At 39.9% G+C, this 22,663-nt stretch overlaps 1 protein-coding gene across 1 annotated transcript in view; it reads right to left on the reverse strand.

Moving 5' to 3' along the window:
• The window catches only part of EXOC5 (exocyst complex component 5), a gene marked incomplete in the record, with an annotated part of 1,512,951 nt that overhangs the window by 1,453,685 nt on the left and 36,603 nt on the right, over positions 1-22,663 (reverse strand). The window contains 1 exon segment of the mRNA XM_044074439.1: positions 2,636-2,730. Coding sequence (XP_043930374.1) covers positions 2,636-2,730 — 95 coding nt within the window.

Consider the following 22,663-nt stretch of genomic DNA (forward strand, 5'->3'; position numbering starts at 1 on the left):
AACATACCTCATGCTGGAACTCGAAGACTATTAACACATCCTTATACATTAAGATGGAGAGTCAACATACTGAAAGACAGAACCTCACATAGCATTATTTGAAGAGGCACATGCCATGTGAACTTAGGTAACCAATGGAGTTCCAGGGGATCTGTACTGGGTCATCTCCTGTTCAGCATCTACTTCTTGATTTTCAGAATTGAAAACCAGGACCTCTAATTAACCAAATTTGCAGATGACTGCAAATTGTGTTTAACTGTCAAAGTTACCAGAAAAGTCTCGGTAGTCTGCGTCTTAGAGACTCCTGAAAAGTGATGAGAGTCAGACTTACTGCGCAATTAGAAATCTGCTGGTCCTTGTCCTCCTGTAACTCAGCAAGTCAAACAGCATAGCTAATCACTAAAACCAAGTACATCATCCTTCATCAGCAGATGGAAAGAGCTTCATGATCCACTGCCTCGCCTTATCTCTAATAAATTTCCTCTTTAGGTTAAGCAATGTGATTCAATATTGTCCTCAAACTAAACCTAAACAACTGGATGGGTACCTTTGAAAATCTATCCAAGGACAAACTGGCTTCTTCCTCCTTGATAAAGGAGGTAAAGCCTGAGAGCGAGTATTGCAAGGCATACATGGTCATGAGAATAAAAGTGCCTTGAAATTCCTATGGGGGAAAAAATAAATTCAGTCTTTACCTCATAGGATTCAGAATTACATAGGACACCCAATCAATTAATAAACCAGCCTACATGCCTACAGACAGGCATCCTATTTGGGATTAGTTTCCTGTTTTCCACCCAATGAGTCCATCCACTGAGTGCAGACATATTATGCTGCCCCCACAACCCTGAACTAGATAAAGGAATACAGCCTCCAATCACAGAATTAACAAATGGATTACGTATAAACAAGCAAAGTCCACATGTTACAAACCGCAAATGGTCTGCCACCAACAGCATAGCAGGCAAAAGACAGGCTGATATAAACAATGTTAACATACTAAATAATATACATTACATGAATAAATTACAGTTGGATAGCTACTGGAAGCATAAAGCGGCCTAGGAAGAAAAAAAAAAAAAAGACAGCAGTAAAGCTGCTACAAACATCAAGCAGCTGTTAAAATATATTCTCTGTCGCCCTAAATTATCTAGTGGGATAGGAAACTCTGTATCTGGGGATGCAAAACAAATGATCACTCTTCAGCACACCATAGCCAGAACAGAGTGTAATATAACCAGCTAGGCATTACCAAAGCTTACAAAAAATCCAAACATACCACAGCAAGTTTTGTCAAGTCCTAGTGCAGAAGTAAAGGACCAAATGGCTGCCTTTGATTATTTAACTGGGGAACATGTACTCGGGTAGAGATGAAAGTGTAAGCAGCCCAAAGCAACAGACTGTGAGAAATAGACTGGACCAGAGTTAAAAGGCACAAAGTATAAGCCCATACCAGTCTGTTTGCAGTGGTGGATTCAACACACAAGAAAAATAAACCCACAAGTAAAAAAATGAATCCGTACAAAAATGAAGACAAAGAAAATCCCAAATGAATCAACAGCAAGACATACTCAGCTGGCTACAAAATGTTTAAGCAAAGAATTTGATTACGAGTTAAGTGTCAAGCCTAACAGTGAACATCTTTTTAATGCTTCCTTCACTGATACTTTGAAGTGCTGAAAGACATTGAAAGAATTATGCAACAACCACTAAAAAAGATCAGAATTTGCATCTAGATCGGCTGGACCGCCTTCTGTGTGGAGTCTGCATGTCCTCCCCGCAGTCGAGTGACGTTAAAGACATACAGGTAAGTGCGAGCGTGAATGGACGTGCCTTTGTTAAAGGTTGGGCTGGCAACTCAGCACTGTAAAAATCCACTGTCAATCATGAGCGGACTGGAGTTCCGCTGTGGCGACCCCTAACTGGGAAAAGCCGAAATACATCTCAGGGTCTCATCCCTTGCATGTGTTTTGAAAGTAAAACAGGAAAATGGAAAAATGCTCATTTTACTTCTTTCGGATACAGTTTCAAGTGGACAACCCAGTTTTGGCTGATAACCACAAATTATTTAGGCCGTAGAACAAGAAAATTACTGGGAACAACTTTAGCTCCCCCTCAAGGGTATGACTAATACTGAATGCTAGGATATAACTGACCTAGGTAAAAATCTAATAACCTTTCCTTATACAATCTCAATACCTTTTACAGTTGTGATTTTCCTATCAATGAAAAATTGAAGAGAACTAATTCTAGTAACCAATCCAAAATGTAACAACATCCAATTCCTTACCTAAACGTTGCTGTGAAGTAGTCTGTTGAACAGTACTTGGGATGGCCTCATTCAAATTAGGTCAGAGTTAGGTCACTAATCAGAATCAGCCAGACAAAATAGAATAAAAAATCACTTTTCAGTGACACGTCTCTCAGTTTACAGCTTTTAAACAACTGTTTGATAGCATGAAACAGTAGGCTCTGTGATCCCACCTTTCCAGGTTACATAAACAGTAATGTTTATACATGACCTCTGGCTTTCTAATACGTTTTGACCTCTGGCTTTCTAATACGTTTTATAAGAAAAATCAAATTAAATCACTCTTACAGTCCACATAAAATCATTGGTCAAATATTATATTACCTTCTTGGGTCAAATGCTTCTGCGCCTCCTTTGGAGCCTCCACCAGGAGTTCGCCATGCCAAGCGTTCAATGTACTCATCAGCATCAAAAGGCTCCTTAAAAATACATAAAATAAATAAAAAAGTGTCATTAGTACTCCTAAGGAGGTTAAGCATAGCACTCCCACAGTTAAAGATGTGATCACAATTATTCAACATTAATTTAATTTTGTTTTCTGAGTAAGTGAACCAGTCCATCTCAGATCTTTTCATTCACAACACATGCTTCAAAGCCAAGGGTTAATGCAGTCTATATGAATAGTTTAGTGTAGTCAACCAAACAGCTCATTTCTGGCCAGGAAACCAGTATACTTAGTGAAAGCAAATGAAAAGGAGAGAACAAGAATATTCCCTAAATGTCTTTAGCCTCAGACCTTAGTAATGTGAAGCAAAGATATTAACTACTGAGCTGCAGTGCTGCCCAAGTCACAGAGTATAACTGATTGGTTCAAAGGATCAGAGGGGATAGAGGGTCCTAGTCCAACACATGCAATAAAATGCAGCAGTTTCCATATTCATGATGTGTCCCAAGGGACAAACAAACAAGAAATGAAAGCCCAGGACAGCAAGGAATGCAAACGCAACAGTAAACATTCCATACCCAAAATACCTTCTTTTCTAAATTATCAACAACTTGCGTACATTTCAAGCACATACTATTTAGCTGTTTCTTCCCAACTTTTGCTAAACATTTGCATGTTGAAATTTCATCTGTATTGCAAAGTGTTCACAGATCACTACAATAAAATAAAAATTGATTTTATAAATTTCACACACACACACACACACACACACACACACACACACACACACACACACACACATATATCTCTATACGCTTGCTAACCAGGACTGTCTAACTGAGCAGAGCTTATTTTCAGTAGTGACCCAGGGAATAAAGTTCCCCGTGAATGCTACGCAAGAAACTCCTGCATGAATTAAACTGCATAAAGAATCCCTAAAAATAAAGGGTTGTAGCATATAAGCTAGTCTTACAAGAAGACGAATGAAGGGAGTCAGGTAAAGTCCATGACATCTAGGCCTGGCCTCTTTACTTTCAACTGCCAACACCACTGTATCAAAGACAAATATAAAGAACCTTGTTTTAATGTTATGTGGCAAGTTCTGCATTTCAGGCATATCACTCCTTACGCAAGGCTTTAAAGCACTGAACTTTCTGAAAATGACTTGGAAATATACTTCTTTCAAGGCAGTGGCAAAGTACAGAAAAGGTTTAACAGTGTTTCTCTAACCTTCCTCCACCAAAAATCATGTCACGGCAACACAAAACAATCAATAAAGTGTTTACTGAAAAATTGCAAAAGGAAGTTTAAGCGCATAATCAGTTCTGTATGTTTTCAAGTTTGTTCTCACTGATCTTAGTCCAGTTGGAATAGCAGCAGCTCGACTGGGAGTCGTGTTCTGGGAATTGGATGTATGGACTTTTTAGTTAAATGTAATAATTTGTATTTCTAATACAGCTGTGAAGCAGTATGCTTTTATAATGTCAATTAACACAAAAACAAAAAAAGAGTGATTAGTGTATGTAGTTGAAAGTCTGAAAATAAAATGACAGGTCGTTTGAAACAACACGGATTGCTTAATATATAAATTGGTGAGCTGCTGAGCCACCCCCTCACATTTTCCAATATAATCTACTGGACTGTGCCGCATAACTGGCACATTTAAAGAAGAAACCCAGGGCTTACAATAAACTAAAATAACATTTATCAATGCCGCACAGTGGCTTGCAGTTATAATGGACTGCCACAGTATGGTAGAAAGCAGAGATCCCCCCCCCCCCCACTCTCTTTTTTGCTGTCCCTACGATTTCCAATGAAAAGTAAAGGAAGAGCACTATACAGAAAATTCATAGGACAAAAAAAAACTCTCTCCAGGAGACAGAGCTCAAAATAAAGGAAGCAGTAAAACTGCAAACAAATCAGTTCAAGATTCTTGCCGATCACAAGCTGAGGTAGGGGAGAACTGGTCAATTGCTAATATTTCAAAGTTCATTAAGGGCAGTCATAGAAGAATGGATATCTAGTGAAATTGGATGTTAGGTAATGTAGAAAGAAATGTGAATGGCAATGTGGTCCTTGGGTACCACCTACAGTCTCAATATAGATAGTCTAGAGTAGAGTTCAAGTTTAGTAAAGGAATGGGAGAAATGGTATGCAAAACAAAGCTGTTAATACTGGCAGGAGACTTCATCTTTGCTCCGGATGAGAGTTTGAATACATTTTATGACAAAAGGGAGTACTGCCAGAAAAGGCAAAAGGTAGTAAAAGGAATAGCTAACAAGAAATAATTAGAAATTCACTGGAGTGCAAGGCATGGGAATGCAATAGGGGTACCTTTCTCAAGGAATACAGCTAAAGAAGGACCAGAACAGATCTTATATGCTAGCCCCCAAGAAATGTAGAGGGGTTATTAATTAGCATGAAGATAAAAGAAAGAAACCCATCAGACCATTTTTCAGTTGTAGGGAATGGAAAATGAACAAGACAAGAAGGTTAACAGATGGAGATGAGCTCATTATAACGGGTCTATATTATGTCAGTGAAACGGCATTACAGCGAATGCCATTTCGGTGACACAAATAGACCGAAATCTTAAGAGCGAAACCCCAGTTCACTGAATTTTTTCCCATGGGGGGGGGGGGGATCAGTGAACCAACAAAACACAACATACTACTTAAAACATTACAAAGTGGGGGGCTGTGCCCCCCCACCCCCGTCAACTAAATATACCAACACCAAGATCGCACTACAGACGGGTAAAGGGCAATGTCACAGCTCAGGCCAAGCGATTTCTTTCCCTGGGAAAGAAATCGCTGACCTGAGCTTTCGCTCTTTTCTGATTTCAGGCTACGTGTCAGTGTAACAGCATTCGCTGTAATGCCATTTCGTTGACATGATATAGACCCCATTACAACTACATTAATACTATTAAAATTAGAGACTTGAGAAGTATAGTAAGTGAGGTGTTTAAGTAGAATGTAGAAGCCAAAAGAAACATAGAAATATACTTGTGGAAAGGATGCCAAATGGCAATTTGAATGAAATTAATGGAATAAGAAGGGACAGCCAGATTGTTAAATTATGATAACGCACCCTTACCAAACAACTTACTTAAATGATTCTGATTGCCTAAAGGGGTGATAAGTTGAAATAAAGGTGCAGTACTAAAATCCAAAACAAATTATTTGGGGAAGATACAGGTAGCAGTCAAAGTGCTAAGAAAAGGGGATCACTGGTGGCTCAAGAGAGAATGGGACCCAAAATTTTAAAAAATGGTAGGGTTGCAGATACTTCTCACAAAGAAAAGGAATAGAAGGTAACACACCTGTGGCAGGTAAGATTAAGAAACAATGTAGGGACTACTAAAAAAAATTTATACAGTAAAAAGAAAAAGACCAGCATAGTTGACTGGGATTACTTGGCAGTGATCTCAGACTGGGATTACTTGGCAGTGATCTCAGACAGGCTGAGTGAGATTAAAAGGGAGGAGACAGTGACAGATGTACAAGCAGAGAAACATAGAAAACAACAATTACAAAATTGAAATGAAATTGCAAGATGGCTGTGATGGATGACTTTTCAGTGGAATTCTACAAGTGGGGCGGGGCAGAGCAATATTCTGGCAGAGACTAGCATGGCTATCTAATGGTTGTAAGTTTGGACATGGGGAAGGGGGAGAAATCAGGCTATAACTGTAGTTTCATTAAAGTTAAAGGAAGGTCCCAAGTATAAGCGGTTTTAGACCCATTTCCCAGATCAATCTAAGTAACACTGGCCAAGAGATTATTGAAGTGTCTCTACACAATTCTCCCTTCAATTATAAACCTACGACACGACAATTCCACTTACAGTAGGTCAACATCCCTGCACTGCTGGAAATTAGCATCTTTTAATGAGCAACAGGATAATAAAGGATCAAAAGTTGGGGCACTAGGATATAGAGGATTTGGTATATAAAAAAAAAAAAAAAAAGAAGAAGAATCCGGCAGTGGTTACGACTTTTGTTCAGCAAGCCCACCTTCAGCATCTTTGTGAGGCAGTTAGAATAACCACAGGAATGAGATGGGGTGTCTACTCTCTCCAGGCTTACTTATCCTGCCAACAGAGAAACAGTCCTTCAGGGTCAGAGAACATATTCAATATTCAACTAACCAATAGAACTGATGGGATTAGGAGTGCTGTCTACACATTTGGAAAGGACTGTGTTAAGCAAGAACATTAATCATGTATTAGAAGGTGTGCTGGAGATTTTCAGGATGCTAAGAAGAGCTTCAAGACTGACGTGTAATGCAGGCAAGTCTGTTTATGAGGTAAGGAAGAGAGACCATCTAAAACAGGTATAAGAGAGGAACTCAGAACCATACCCCAAACATTTGGGTAAAACATGAGAGGATACTTATACAGGAACTCTACAATACCTGAAAGCAGAGAGAGAGAGGGAGAGAGAACAGGCAGGATACATGCTGTTACTACCAAGATAACACCCTGTGCGTTTTACACTGTCCGGAACCTACCAGTGCTGGCAAATCACTCAGTCATTATAAAAATTCACGCTTTGACAGATAAAAGTGCTCTAAGAGGACAAGCCAGAGTGCCAAAGATTTATGGATATCTGTTTTGACAGATATACCTAGGTATAACTTAAGTGTTCCATGACCCAAGAAACTCAAAGAAGAATAGAAAGATACAGTGATACAAGGCATCAGGATAGGACTGGATTTTATACAAATAGCTCTTAATGTGGAAAAAAGTGGTGAAATCAGGAGATTAACAAGTGAAGGAAATGGCCTACTGACTTTATATGGCTTCACATTAGAGTTACAGAAACAATACTTGGGGCTATCAGAAAAGAGTGTGTTATCACAAAGGACAGAGAACCTAGAGTCATATGCTAGTCAGTGGGCAGAGGGAGCTACTAAAACATTTTACAGACTTGCAAGTATTTTTTAAATTAAAACAGCAGGGATTGGTTGCATATGGACAGATTGAAGCAATCAGATGTCACAGCTTAAGGAAGGCAGACCAGATACCCAATCTGCTACCTTGGGCCAAACAGGTCTTTATCAGCAAGAAAAAGGCTAGTACAATGTACAGAGAGAGAGAGATACATGGGGAAAAACAGCAGGTGCAGAGGCCATCTGGAGTAGCTGATGGGAATAGACAGTACATCTGCCACAGTAAGAATGGAATAGGGTCTCAGTCAGCTTTGCTAAACTGAACAGCTGGCACCTAGGGATCAGCAGAGGAGGTTCATATACAACTAGTGCCTTACAAGGAGGGTAGGACACAAACGATGATCCCTTTAAAATGTGGTCAACTTCAGACAGCATTTCACATGTTCTGAGTATGCAAAAGAGTAAGGAAGTGATGGGAAGATCAGAGAAAATCATTAGAAAAAAACATTTAACATAGTCCTTCCAAAATACTGGACATTCTGGTTACAGGGGACATACTGACAGGGCATAGAACTGACAAAACTAAAGAACATATGTTAGATATGGGATAGATGAGGGTGAGTATAAATTATTTTTTTTTAATGTAACAGTAGAAGATGCTCTTTGATGCACCTTATGTAGGAAGTAAAACTCATTTTCACATAAATTACATTAATATCCAACACATATATCTGCTTGGGTTGTGGTGCAAAATTCATGGGCTAGCCCACCCATCCAATTAATAAAATAAAATAAACAGTCCACTCAGATTAAAACAACCCACAGAACCTTCATTTCAGATGCCTTTTAACAGGAACCTCTTTTATATAAATATATATATATATATATATATATATATAAATATTATATATATATATATATATATATATATATATATATAAATATTATATATATATATATAATATATATATATATATATATATATATATATATATAAATAAATATATGTATATATATATATATATATATATATATATATATATATATATATATAAATAAATATATGTATATATATATATATATATATATATATATATATATATATATATATATATAGAAGAGAGTGTACTTCCTTTCTTGCCCGATATGTTTGACAGGGACAGGAGATCCAACAAGGGCAAAAGCAGTAGAAGAGAAGGGGAGAAACAGGAAGTTGATAGCCTTTTGCTACTATATCTCTTGTCCATGACTCTTGAAAGGAGTCAGGAGAGTTGTGACCCAGCCTGGGATAGACTGAAGCCTCCATGAAACCATTAGGGACCCCCCTCCCCAGCCTCTGGACTAAAGCCTTGCTGACCCAAGAAGAATAAGGCTACTGGAACTGAAAAGCATCTCAATTATGACTACAGATTTTGATGGAATCGGTGTCCACCCGAACGCCTCTGCATTCAGCTAGAGGAATGCTAGGGCCATTGATTCCTCTCTTTCGTTCACCTAATATGTTCATCAACATCTAGACCAAAAAAAAACAAACAAGGGGCCTCTGAAGGATGAATCTGGAAAATGCCTTTGACATCCTCAATCTTAACCGTCACCGTCAGTAAACAGCTACCTCATATCCTTCTACCCTAGCAGCCCACATCACTGTATTACAGGCTACATTGGTCACAAGGTTGCTTACTGAGATGAAGCTGTTAACGTATGCCCAAAGACCATTTTAAGGGACTATCTGGGAAGCCCCCTGCCACACTACATTTTAAACATAACGTCTACTACAAAGAAAGGATGTGGGTGAGGCAGTCCAGTTGAAGAGAGCACACAAGGAGAAAATAGGTCTATCATCACTAGCTATTAGGAAGAAGAGGTGAACCACCAGACTATTCAAAGCAGGATTCTTCCCCTCAGGGTCACAAGAGAGAGAGAAAGAGAAAGTTATGGCTTCAGGATCTGGCCACAGGAAACACATTTTGGTAGGTCTGAAATTCCAGTCGGCCGTGTGAAAAACAGAGGCTACTATGACAGGGTTCTCTCAAGCTCTGCTCATATCTATGTTGCATCATGTGCAGAACTTCCCCAAATTCTGCATTACTTTGAGGAGGCTACTATGACAGGGTTCTCCCAAGCTCTACTGATAACTGTGTTGCATCATGTGCAGAACTTCCCCAAATTCTGCATCACTTTGAGGAGAACAACCTTAGTCTTCTGTCTTTTCCAAATCCTTGGACAGTGTGGATCTTCATCAGCATCAAAATGGCAGGTCTAAGCAAAATATTTTTAAGTCCCTCAGGGGGTGGGACATACTCACTCTGGATTATGAAAATCACTTAAATCACCTTACCAACTGAAGTTGAGGGAACAGCTACAATTAAAGATGCTAATACAAATCTGCAATCTCCAAAATGATCTATAGTCTCATTTATTATAACAAGAGGAAGGCAGTTCACTTACCTGAAGGCACTTATACTCCAGGCAGACGACTGCTCACATACAGATTTAGCTCAAGATCAGTATTTTTTTTAAGATCATACATAAAGGCTTTTGTATAATTTCATTTTTGCAATAATTAAGCTGTTTTCATACAAAGCTGGCTTTCTGATCTAAATTCATTTATTTATTTTATTTTACATTTGCTAACCAGGAAAGTCCAACTGGACACGTCTTTTTTCAGTAGAGGCCCAGGGAGAAAAGCTCCAAATAATAGAAAAGTTAATACAATTACATGAAAAAGTCAAAACATTTACATGAAAAAAAAAAATAGGAACAAAATGTACTCTATACAAAGCAGTGCGAAAAGCAAACTTTCTATAAACACACCAAGTTTCATTCAGATTACAAATACAGTACATTCCAGTCAGAATACATTTAGTAGAGTTGTGTTTCAGGTAACACATTAGAGTTCAACAACTGTTGAGAGATTTACATTCAGTTTTATAACCCAGGAAACTGAAAAAGAATGCATTTTACAAGTAATTTTGGGGGAAGTTATTTAACCAGGGGCATTGTATGAGCATAGCCAAGATTTAAATAGATGTGCTTTGAGTCGCTATATTTTAAAATTTAATAGGTTAGTACTGCTGGTTATGTCAAGGAGGAGTTTATTCCAGATGATGGCTATGTAGCTTGAATAAAGGGATTCACCAACAGAATTATGGGCTTTAACTGTAGTCAGCAGGGTTTTATTTTTTAAACGCAGATCTCGGTCAGGGGAGTACGGGTGTAGGAGATTTTGGAGGGAATCTTATCTGCATGGTTTAGAACTGTATGGGCTGTGGAGAGTTGGTTGTAAAGCAGAAGTTGCAGAAGTTCAAGCCAGTTAAGTTTCTTGAGTGCTGTACAGTGGTGTCATCTAAATGGGGAATCTATGGCAAACTGGGCAATTTTATTATAACAGGATTGTAGTTTGACTAAGTCAGTTTTCTTTAGGTTGGTGAGAATTGGTGAGCCACAGAACAGAGTTGAGATCAAGTGTGTTTAAGCAATAGTTACTCTGGCATTTTTAGTGAGGTATTGTTTGTTTCTGTAAAGAGTGCCCATTTTTTTGTGTACTTTTTTACTGTTTGTGAAATATAAATATTGAATCTTAAGTCACTAACAATGACTACTCTCAGTAGTTTGGTGTGGGTCATAGGTGAGGTGACAGCATTGTTAGTTAGAGAGCATAAGACTGAGGTTAGGGGGTGACAATGTGTGCTTTGTAGGTTGAAATATCATAAGTAGAGCTTTCTTAGGGTTTAGGATTAGTTGGGAATTGATAGTCATGACTCCATCATTGAAAATGCGCCTTGTGTTGTTTGCAGTTGAAGAGATGACGTTGTACATATCAATGTAGAGTCATCAGCGTACTGTATGACAGAAGCATGCTGTGTTGCAGTGCGTAGTTTGTTAGTAAATATAGAAAACAGAGGACCCAGGATTGATCCTTGAGGTACCCCCTACTGTAACAGGCAGAAGAGAAGAGAGGTCTTGCTGCCATTTCACAGCTTGTTGACGGTTAGTTAGGTAGTATAAATATACTTCAGTTAGTGCATTAATCAGTTTGTAATGTGAAACCATGTCAAAAGCTTTTGAAAGATCAAGAAATAATCAAGGAGACAAATTTACCACTCTTCCTGTGAACATTAAACAGTAGTAGTGAAGGATAATAGAGCTGTGGTGGTGCTGTAACAGGTTCGGAAACCATAGTTTATTTAGTTAATAAGTACTGCAAGATTTGTGTATGTACACATCTTTCGAGAATTTTTGACAGCTGAGAAAGGATGGCTATTGGGTGATACATAAAGGAGGTATGTCAACCGAATTGTCTAACAGGATAATATGGGAAGTTTTCCATACAGCAGGAACCTAGTGTTCAGATATCGACACAAGGTAGGTGACAACATCTGCAGCTACTCTAAAGTAGTCTGCAGGTAACTTATTGGCCTGCTAGGTGGTAGGATTAAGTTTTTTTAAGCAGTTATTTTTATCACGTCTGTTGAGATGGGTTAAAGGGAGAAGCCACTGTTATTATCCAAAGTGGGTAGGGTTGGAGAGCAAGTGGTGCTGCAGTTATTTGACAGAGCTAAAATGGCTTCTGTGAGGTATTTATTGAACTGGGTATCGGAGAAAGTGGCAGGGGGGTGTGCATGCTGGCATTCCCTGGTAGAAGACCTTATTAACAGCTCACAAGAGCTTTTGGGGGGGGGGGGGGGTGCATGGTCTGGATGTTGTGAAAAAAGTTAGTTTTGTCTAGTTTGATTTGTCTTTTTGCCTCATTTCTAAGCTCATGGTAAGTCTGTTTGGAAGTTTCATTCTTTTTTAATTTTGGCATTGTGACCAGGCTTTTTTTTCTTGCCTACCCTCACTACCATGTTTAACCACAGCCTCACCTCAGGCTATGTGCCCACAGAGTGGCGCATGGCAACAGTTATACCACTCCACAAAGGAGGTGCCACCACTGACTCTGGGAAATACCACCCCATCAGTTTGACGAGTCTCGTTTGCAAGGCCATGGAACGCATCATCATGGAACTCAAACAAAGACATTGGGAACCTACACACCCTCGACCCCACCCAGTTTGGGTTCGTAAAGGGAAGGTCTTGTCTTCTAAATCTGGTTGACTTTTTCGAAATGGTCACCAAAGCAAAAGATGAGGGAAAGGTGGTTCACACAGCATACCTTGATCTCGCAAAGGCCTTCGATACCATTACCCACTCAGGAATTATTGACAAACTCACCAACCTAAATATAAACCCCTACGTTACAAGATGGGTTGCTAACTGGCTCACGGATAGAACCCATTCAGTGAGAACAGGAAATGCTAGATCCAACTCCAAAGCAGTGACTAGTGATATACCACAGGGCTCAGTCCTGGGACCCCTCCTGTTCGGTATCTACTTCTTGGAGGTACAAGCAAACACAGAGGGACTATGGCTAACAAAGTTTGCAGAGGACTGCAAACTGCGTGCCATAATTGAGACCCCTACTGATGTAGATATCCTTCAAAAGGGTCTTACGGATACAAATACCTGTCCTTCGACAACCATATTGCTGAAGTGGTTAGAAAATCCTTCTACATGGCCCACCTTACCACAAAAGGGTTTGCATCCAGGAATAAGGATGTTATTGTCCTTCTCTACTCATCACTCATTAGACCCGTTATTGAATATAATGCCCAGTTTGGGATGTACCTAACAAGACATCTGCAACAACTGGAGAGGCCTCAAAAGTACCTCACAAAGAGGATAACGGGCCTCAAACAGTTGCCCTATGCCATGAGGCTAAAAAACTAGACTGTACTCGGTCACGTACTGGCTACTCAGAGGTGATCTCTGCCTGACATACAAGGCTATGTCAAACCCCGAATTGCTAGAAATGCTCCAATTAAGGAAAACCCAATCCACCAGAGCTACTCGCTCAAGGGACTTAAACCTGACATCAACAATAAACAGGACTTGTTGGAGAGACAGATTCGTGTCCCAGAGACTTCCCTTGCTCTGAAATAAGGTCCCCATAAATGTGAGGCAGAGCTCCTCATTAGCGCTCTTCAAGAGGAATCTTGATGAGTGGATGGGAAACAGGAAATTCACCCCGGGAATCACTTTGGTGGCCCTGCTAGACAGGTGCGCAGGAAACTAAACCACTTGGGAGGGAAGCGCAAGCAAAAAAAAATTTTAAATTTGGCTAAGCTTAATTATGCCCTAGGGCCAATAGGCTAGTACCTACCTATGAACCTATCAGTAGTGCTGTTTCTTATGTCAGCCATGGAGCATGGTTGGATTTAATTCTTATGATTTGGGGTGTTGCATGGATGTTCAAGATATTAATGAAGGTAGAGTTAAAATACTTCATGGCTTCTCTAGGGGTAGATATTTGAGTGGAGACCAGTTGCAAAGTTTAAGGGAGGAGGTAAAGTTTTGGGGGTTAAAGTTTTTTCCTGTTCATTTGTTTGTAGTACAATGTAAGATGGGAGATGAGCAGTTTGGTTCATCAGGATGCAGCACAACTGACACAATGTTTGCAATGAGGCAGATACTTGAGAAGCTAGAAATGAGGAGAGAGTCCAACTGGGCATTCCTAGACTTGGAGAAAGCATATGACAAGGTCTCAAGAAAGTTGATCTGGGCAGTACTGCAGTGGTTTGAAGTCCCAGAAACATTGGTAGAATTAGTGCAGGCTATGTACAAGGACCCAATGACTCAAGTACGGATGGTGTTCATCCGCACAGAGGGTTTCCCAGTGGGTGTGGGTGTACATCAGGGTTGGAGGGGGACGGATCAACACAGCTGCTGTATGCAGACGATGTGGCAGTACAGGCAGACTCTGAGCTAGACCTTCAGCAAAGGATGGAAGAATGACATGCAAATCTGAAGGCACATGGGATGAAACTAAGCACAGATAAGACAGTGGTAATGGCAGCAAATTGGGGAAATCAGAAGAAGCTGAGAATAGAGACAGAAGGGAAGATAGTGGAACAGGTAAACAGCTTCAAGTATCTGGGAAGAGTAGTTGAGGAGAAGCATAGTATGAATGAAGAGGTCAAAGCTAGAATCAGAGGGGCTGCAGCCAACTGGCATAGAGTATCAGGTGTAGTCTAGCACAGAAGAATACCAAAGAAGCTGAAAAGTAAGGTGTACAAGACAGTGGTGCGACCAGTACTACCGTATGGCACAGAAACCTGGGCAGTAAAGGCAGAACAGTTGAAGAAGCTAGAGGTGATGGAAATGAAGTGCCCGAGACAGATGATAAGATGCACACTGTGGGACAGACTAAAAAATGAGGACATAAGAGCAGAAGCCAAAGTAGCTCCAATTGTGGAAAAGATCAGAGAGAACAGATTACGGTGGTTTGTGCACATGTGCAGAAAAGCAGAAGACAATCTGGTGAGGAAGATTTGGGACAGTCAGAAAAAAGGTAAGAGGAAGTGAGGACATCCAGCAAAGAGGTGGATTGATTGTGTGAAAGAAGATCTGCGACAGTCAGGCATGAGTTTTGAAGAAGGCAGGAGTGTGGCACTGAAATAGAGAGAGTTGGCGACAGTTAACATGATACCCCGACCTCATGTAGAAAAAGGGGAAAAAGGGGGCTGCTGCTAATGATGATTGTTTGTAGGCAAGGAATTTTATCAGTTTGATATGCTGAGTAGAAAGGTCATGAGATAGCCACCGAGGCTGTATGGGAGGCAGCATAAGTGAAAGGAGAGAGAGGTAACCTATTAGTGGAATGGAATGTTTGTTAAGATGACTTATCATGCAGTTTTCACTCCAGTTTCTTCACAGGAACTATATTTATTAGGTTTAATAAACTTATGTTTGTAGTTCTTGTGTGCTGAGCAGCTGTGCATGCACTTCCTGATTCCAAGCCATATAGTCCTGTATTTTGATTGGGGTAAACAGCATGAAGTGGGTAGGCATCTATTCTGTAGTGTGCTGCCGATTTCAACAAAGTAACACAGACTGCAGCAGAAGCAATCAGACAAGTAAACAATAAATCAATAACTAACTAAATGCATTTATATTACAGGTTCTTGGGCGTTTACAAGGCTAAAGACCACAAGGGACTTTTTAAGCCTAGCCATGCATCCCAAATTTCTGACAAGTTCAGGTACCATTGATAAATGTAAGCATGGGCCTTGGAGATGAATCATTTATAAGTTGCCTGTGTCCATTACAGCCCACAGGTGCCAAATTCAAATAAAAAGTAACAAAAGCAAAATGAAACAGAAGATGCCTAGCAAAATGTTCTCCCAAAGTAATAATCCAAAAAATTCTGGAAATCTGTATCTTCCCTACTTAATCCTGGTAACATTCAAAATCCATCACCCTCTCCCGAAAAAGACTCTCACCAGATAGCACAAATATTAAACACCTATTTCAATGACACCATTCAAAAATTAGTCAAGAATTCATCTACAAAAATCAACCCTAACTCCCAAAATACCACACAAACAGACCCCATATCTACCTCTAACAATAACCCACCCAATCCTCCTTTCTCACTACAACCAGTACCTACAGCCCTAATTCTAAAATTTAATTAATATTGGATGTATTTAATATTAGACGCATTTAATATTAGGTGTATGTAAAATAATTAAAATATTTATGAAACTGCAGTATCATTTATGTATGCATATTAGTTATTGATTGAATAAACTACATTATATGGCTGTAATGGCTGTGACTTTAAAAGCATTTTTCTCAATCTGTTTGAATTTAGAAGGCTGGCTTTGTAGTAAGGCATTCAATCAATTAATTATGTAATTGTATAATTAAATTGAATTATTGATGGAAAGAATTTGTAGATATAGGGAGACATTTGGAGATTAAAATTGTTCCAACAGAAGGCGAGAAGCAGAGGTACCAGAATGGATGTAATAAAAGAATCATATGTCCTATCAGTGCTGTTCCAGTTCATGTTCCTTTGACGTTGTTTCAAACTATGGAATAGCCTCCCCTCATACATTACTCAATTTGACTCCCTAATAGCCTTTAAAGTGGGTCTATATCATATGAGCGAATTGCACAAATTGCGAACGCTCATAATATCGAAGGTATCGGACCTCAAAGTGCTTTTTCTGAGCTTGCGGTACAGTGAAGAATAGGATATTTGCCCTTTCCTCACTGTTGTGTGATCTCAGAGTTGGAACATATATTTAGGGGGGTTGTGGGGGGCTGTAGTTTGACATCAGGTTTGGTGGACTTTATTACATGGGATTTCAAAGGGGTTTTCTCAGAATGGCAGATGCTTCTAGGGGTCTTAAAAATAATTATTTCATAAAGTACATCTTAGTTAGTTGGATTCCAAGGAATGGACTTCGGTAAGCATCATCACCAAACTGACCTGTATTCCAACCTATGCATGAAAAAAATTAACGTGTAATAAGCCATTCAGCTCAGGATCCATAGGAGTTTGGACTTCCAAGATGGTTACACATTAAATCAACAGGTTAATTCCAGCTGTGCCAGTGTGAAAATTGAAAGAGAGAAAATGAAGTGCTATTAAAACTATTATTTGAGCAAATGTAAACCTTGGCTCTATGATAGTCACTGCTGAAGTGACACCCTGACCCCATGTGCACAAATGGGACTGGATGGATGGATTTGGGTAAAATGCAGTTACTAGCTAATAAACTCACTGCCTGGACTCCAGCAAAGAAGAAATTTGGATAACCCAAGAGAAAATCAACCTGAATAGATGAAGAAAAAAAACACTGGCTGGGAAGGATCCTCCAGCTGTTCGGGAAAAGGCAGTTCACTCTTCTGCTCTGGTTCAAGAGAAGACTTCCAATATCAAGAGGCAAAAATAAATCAAATATACTCAGTGCTGATTAAAATAAATAAAACAATGAATGAATATACCATTTCAGATAACAAAAGGTTGGGGGGAGCAGCTTCAAGTAACTATGCAAATGAACTGATAAAACTGCAAAAATCAGGGGATGAAAAAAAAAAGAAAAGGCTGAGCAAGTAGGATGTTTCTCAAGAACAGCTGTTTCAAAAAACAGAGAGGTCAGAGCATACAGAGAAAACCTGAGATTTTCTGCTCTATCAGAGATACTGGAAGGAACAGACTGTATTAAATGTTATGAAAGCACAAATAAGCAAGAGGACTGATATTCCACTGCAGGATTTTTATTGAAAAGGGCACATAAAATGTTATGCTCCAAACCTGGCCATAGGAAAGTAGCCAAGAACTATAATAGTAAAGATGCAATCATATCAGCAGAAAAAGTAGATCCTGATAAAACTGCAGCAGAAGGGAAAAGTATAAAAAAATTGAAGAAGTGTTAGTGAAAAATGATTATTCACTATATACCAGCCAAGAGATAAGCAAATTTATCCCAGCAATCAGGGAATATGGAGAGAAAGGAGAGAGAGATTTAAGCTGCTGTATCCAGCTGTCTTCAGACTATTTTTTTTCATGGGGGTTCAAAGACATTTTGGATGCAAAACAGGCTGAGGAGATAATGAAAAGGTTTTTTCCAAACAAAGCGAGCCAGCAAGCAGGAGGGGACTCTTTCTCGTTCTTCTAACAGACTGTCTTTTTCCAATGTTCAAAAGGAAAAAAATTGAGTTAGAAAAAAGCACATAAATTAACTAGATGAATCAGGGAATACCTTCAGTTTGAACCAGGGGAATGGAGAGGATTAGAAGAAGACCAGCAACACTGAGATTAGTGAATAAATGCAAGGATTATAAATACTCAAATCACATGTATGAAATGTGTCTTTGAAAATAAAAGAGGTTACAAAAATACAGTACTTTTTGCTGACTCTGTTAAACTTATGGATAGACTGTAAAGAATATACTCCACATTGGTGTCCTTCTAAACAGTGAAGATGTAAACAGAAAAAAAAGAAGAAGTGACTAAGTAAAAGAAAAAGAAGTTATGTCTTACCATAACGTTCCATCTGTATTGTTGATCCTCGTTCAGTCATTACGCAAAGAGGCCTCAATGGGAGCATTAAGAAAGGAAGCCTTAAAGGGTTCCGTGAAATTGCACAAGCTCATCCAGGAGTGTCGTCTCAAGACCGTAGCTGAACCCGCCACTCTAGCTGCTCCTTCTGATGCATGAGATATCAGTCGCATAGGAGGAGTTAGATATTGACTCAATGGTGGCCAGCTGAGAGGCCACTTTGTCATGGACCTCATCAGACATGGCACCAGCCAAGGTTTCAGAGAGCTCGGAAATCAGATCCCTTTGAAGCCTGGTAAAGTGTGCCATATAATTCAGGGACCCGATAGTAAAGGTCGCTGTATAATTCAGGGACCCGATAGTAAAGGTCACGGCCGCCACCACCAGAGCATCCACAGGAAGACCTTTTGACCAATGGGGATCCGTAGCAGGAGGGGGACAAAATCTTATCTAGCCTCCGGGGAATAGCCTCAACGGTGTCAGGAGGCTTCCACGCACGCTGAGCCGAACTTTAGGAGGCTTCCACGCACGCTGAGCCGGACAAGTTCATCGGCAGGTGGAGTACCCCAGGAGGTAGGGGGCCAGGCGCGAAAAGCCTGCAGAAACACAGACTTCTCAGAGGTCGGATTAGAGGGCTGCCAGTCACCTCTCTGTTTAAAGGATTTCGAGGATATCACCGAAGGATGCGTCAGAGGGTGACCGAAGGGATCCTTTCCCCTCATCAAAGTCTGTGTCTTCAGTGAGGGACTCCTCTGTGGAGTCCATGCTTCCTCTTACACAAACTTTTCCGGTGGATTTCCTCAGAGGGAGAAGCTGGGGAAGACAGCGGAAAAGGGGTTTTCTGTGGGAATATGTCCTGAGGCCCTTGCACCCAGTGTCCACTAGGTGCGACTTGTGAAACCAGTGTACTAGAGGAGGGTGGGGGGATAGACAGCCCAGTATCGCCAGCAGAAGCGAAAGCCTTCTCTATCAGTTGAAAGGCTGGTCCACCTGAAGAGGAGTGTGTCCAGGACAGGGGTCACCCATCCCCTAAGTGGCTCAGCCTGCCGACTCGGAGTCCTCAGATGGCTGTGGAACAGCAAATTATGCGTGTCACAACTGTCATCCTGGGTCGTAGCAAAACGTTCCTGCCACGAAGGCAACTGCGGTTCCTTAGGGAGATCCATAAAGGGAACCACAGAGGGGGAAGACTGTGCTATAACCAATGGACTTCAAAGGCAATAAAGAAGGAGAATAAGAAGGAGTCTTTGGAGATGGGTGATCACCTCCCAAGGAAGGACAGGTCCTGGGGTTGGGATACCTCTGGCCAAAAGCACCTGATCCACAAGACGCAACACATAGTGTTCGGAAAGGCTTCTAGTGGACCTCACAGAAACTGAGGGAGAAACAGGCCTGTCCACAGAAGAGACAAACTCGGTGCTCACCTCACCAGTCCGCAATGAGAACAACGGTGCCGAGAGAGACTGGACTACAGGTGTCTGCACTGAGGAAGTCATCGGTGCCGAGGTCACAGTCTGTACTGACACAAGGATCGGTGCCGAAGTGGTTGTTGGTACCGAAGCTGGAACCGACAAAATTGGAGCCAACAACTTGGGCAGTTCCGAGTAAGATGTCAGAGCCGACGTGGTCAGGGTCTGCACGACTGATCGGTCGGTGTCGATACAGTAGTAGTAACAGTCTGAACAGAGGAGCCCCTCAGTGCCGATATAGTGAAGGCTGCAGGAAAAGACATAGCAGAGATCACTAATGGAGCCGAAGGCCTCAGTGCCAAAAGTCTAGGCACCGAAAGCACTGGGCCTGACTGAATGAGCTCTGGAGTGGAAACTTTAGCCTTTTTAGGTTTTGGTTGGCAGGAGTCCCCAGCCGGGGACGAAGGCAAAGAATTGGTCCTAGTAGGAACATCCAAAATTTTCTTATGGGCTCTAGGAGGGGTTGAGGCCTCCGACCCAGAAAAAGCCTCTGAAAAGGGAGATTTAAGAAGTCCCTTCAGCAACAATTTGTTTTTCCTTTCTAACGAGGTTCTGTTAGAAAAATTTTCACAGATAGTACAGGGCGGGTCAACAGATAAATGGGACGCCCTCAAGCAATAACCACACAAAGAGTGTGCATCAGATGTAGGTAATTTGTGTCCACAATCAGAAAACTTTTTAAAACCTGGACTACCTTTCTGCCATGACAGAAAAAAGGGATAGTAGAAAGGGTACCAGCAATGGTACAAAAGAATACCCAAAGGTATGAAAAAGGGAAGACTACCAACGATGGTACGGGAGAAATACCTCGCGGTAAAAGGTGTAGAGAAAAGTGAAGAAAAACTGAAGAAAATATGGTCGCTAGATGCGATAGGGTAAGAGACAACAAAATAGAAGCTTTTCTGACAAAAAAGTTATATAAATGACTATTCTGACAACAAATAACTATACTTAGCTCAAGAGAAGTAGCTTGACACGACCAAATGGCAATGCGGCAAACGAAATCTGGGGCAACAGGGAGAGGGGGATTATGGGTAAGAGTTTAGCTCGAGAGTTTGTAGCTGACGTGAGCTTGGAAAATGGCCGGCTCGGTTCCGAGGTCAGAACAGATACTCATGCGTAAGGAATTAACGAGGATTAACAATATCAGATTGTCTGTTCTTATTAGTACAAAACATTTCATGATATAAACTGCATGTTACATTGTAAAGCAGTTTTGCATAGTGTGCAATCAGGGGTATTTTAAATGTGGGGGGTCTTTTCAGTCACTTCTGTATGAAGTAAACAAGTACCTTTTTTATAAGAAATACAAGTTTTACAGTAAAACGTAAGAAGACTGAATATAAGCAATTTTAAATTAATATAATACTGCAATAATGGTCTGCTGGAGTGAGGTGGGGGTTAAAGTCTACATATTACATTATATGTAAAACTAAGATGATAATTTCTGTTTACTAACTTGAAAGTCTAGATTAAGTGTCATTGGCCTAAACAATAAACAAGTTTTCTTTGTAAGCAAATCGGCTTGAAATACAATAATGAAAGCCATGAAAATGCTACACTTCTTGAATCTGCAAAGACAGAAGCTTGTTTTTCGCTATCAGCAAATGGTCTTAGTGACTGTCAAGAAGTCTGCAGCTGAAGGCAGTTTGCAGGGGGATACACTGTTTTCACAGTGAAATTTACAAATATTCCTTCTGTATCTGAAAGTTAACTATTTTTTCCTCACTGTTTCCTTAAAAAAGAAGCACCTTTATTAAATTATCACTTATGACACAGATTTACATTTTTGACAGCTACCATAATTAGACTCAGCAAGTCTTTACCATGAGTAGACAAGACAGATTCTTATCCTAGCTCAGAAAAATAATTTCCCTAGTTACACCAATTTTCTCACCCACCATCTCCAACAGAGTAGTTTGCAGGGAATATTTTAAAGTCTGCAAAATCATTACACTCCCAGAAAATATGTTCCCAATTACCTCTTTCTTACCCATCACATTTACAGCATTTGCTGTCTACCTGAGGAAGCATTCTCTGGAGACAACTTGGATATAAAATATCTATGTAAACATTTCCAAGCAAAAATCCTAAATGTTCTAAATTATGTTACATATTTGGGAGACAAACATATTCCCCCAATTAATTGCTTATCCAATATCTCTTCTCAATTCTTTCTAACCTCCTTTAACTGATTCTTACAGTTGAAACACACACAACGTTGCAATAAAATAAACTTGACTACTACTGCGCTATCTTCTCTATGCAACAAATGTAAGGGGAAACGCAGAGCAGTTTCGCTGATAAGCTGTATAAAACTTTAATATACGGAGTCAACTTACACATACATAATAAAATGTATAACGAAAACTTTTCGTCTATATTACAGACAGGCAAAAAGAATTAAGCGCTTTTACCTACTTCACTTAGGCTTCTTCAGAACTAATTTACCATAAATTCCCGTCATTTAAATAACTTTTTTGGCACCATAAACCTTTGGTGCTTTTAAAGTCATATACACACAATTACTAAATAATAATGTTATGACGAGAATGTATACTATGTATATTTTATGTTGTTGTACATATATTATGTATTTTAAATCTTTTTAATAATAAAAAATAATAAAATAATAATAATTTATGTTGGGTCAACAGCCAAAAACCTTCACTGGATTATTAATTCTTCAAAAAATATGCCTTAATAATA

The sequence above is a fragment of the Protopterus annectens genome, chromosome 6.part0, assembly GCF_019279795.1.
Source record: "Protopterus annectens isolate FY-2018-M chromosome 6.part0, PAN1.0, whole genome shotgun sequence".
Lineage (NCBI taxonomy): Eukaryota > Metazoa > Chordata > Ceratodontiformes > Protopteridae > Protopterus > Protopterus annectens.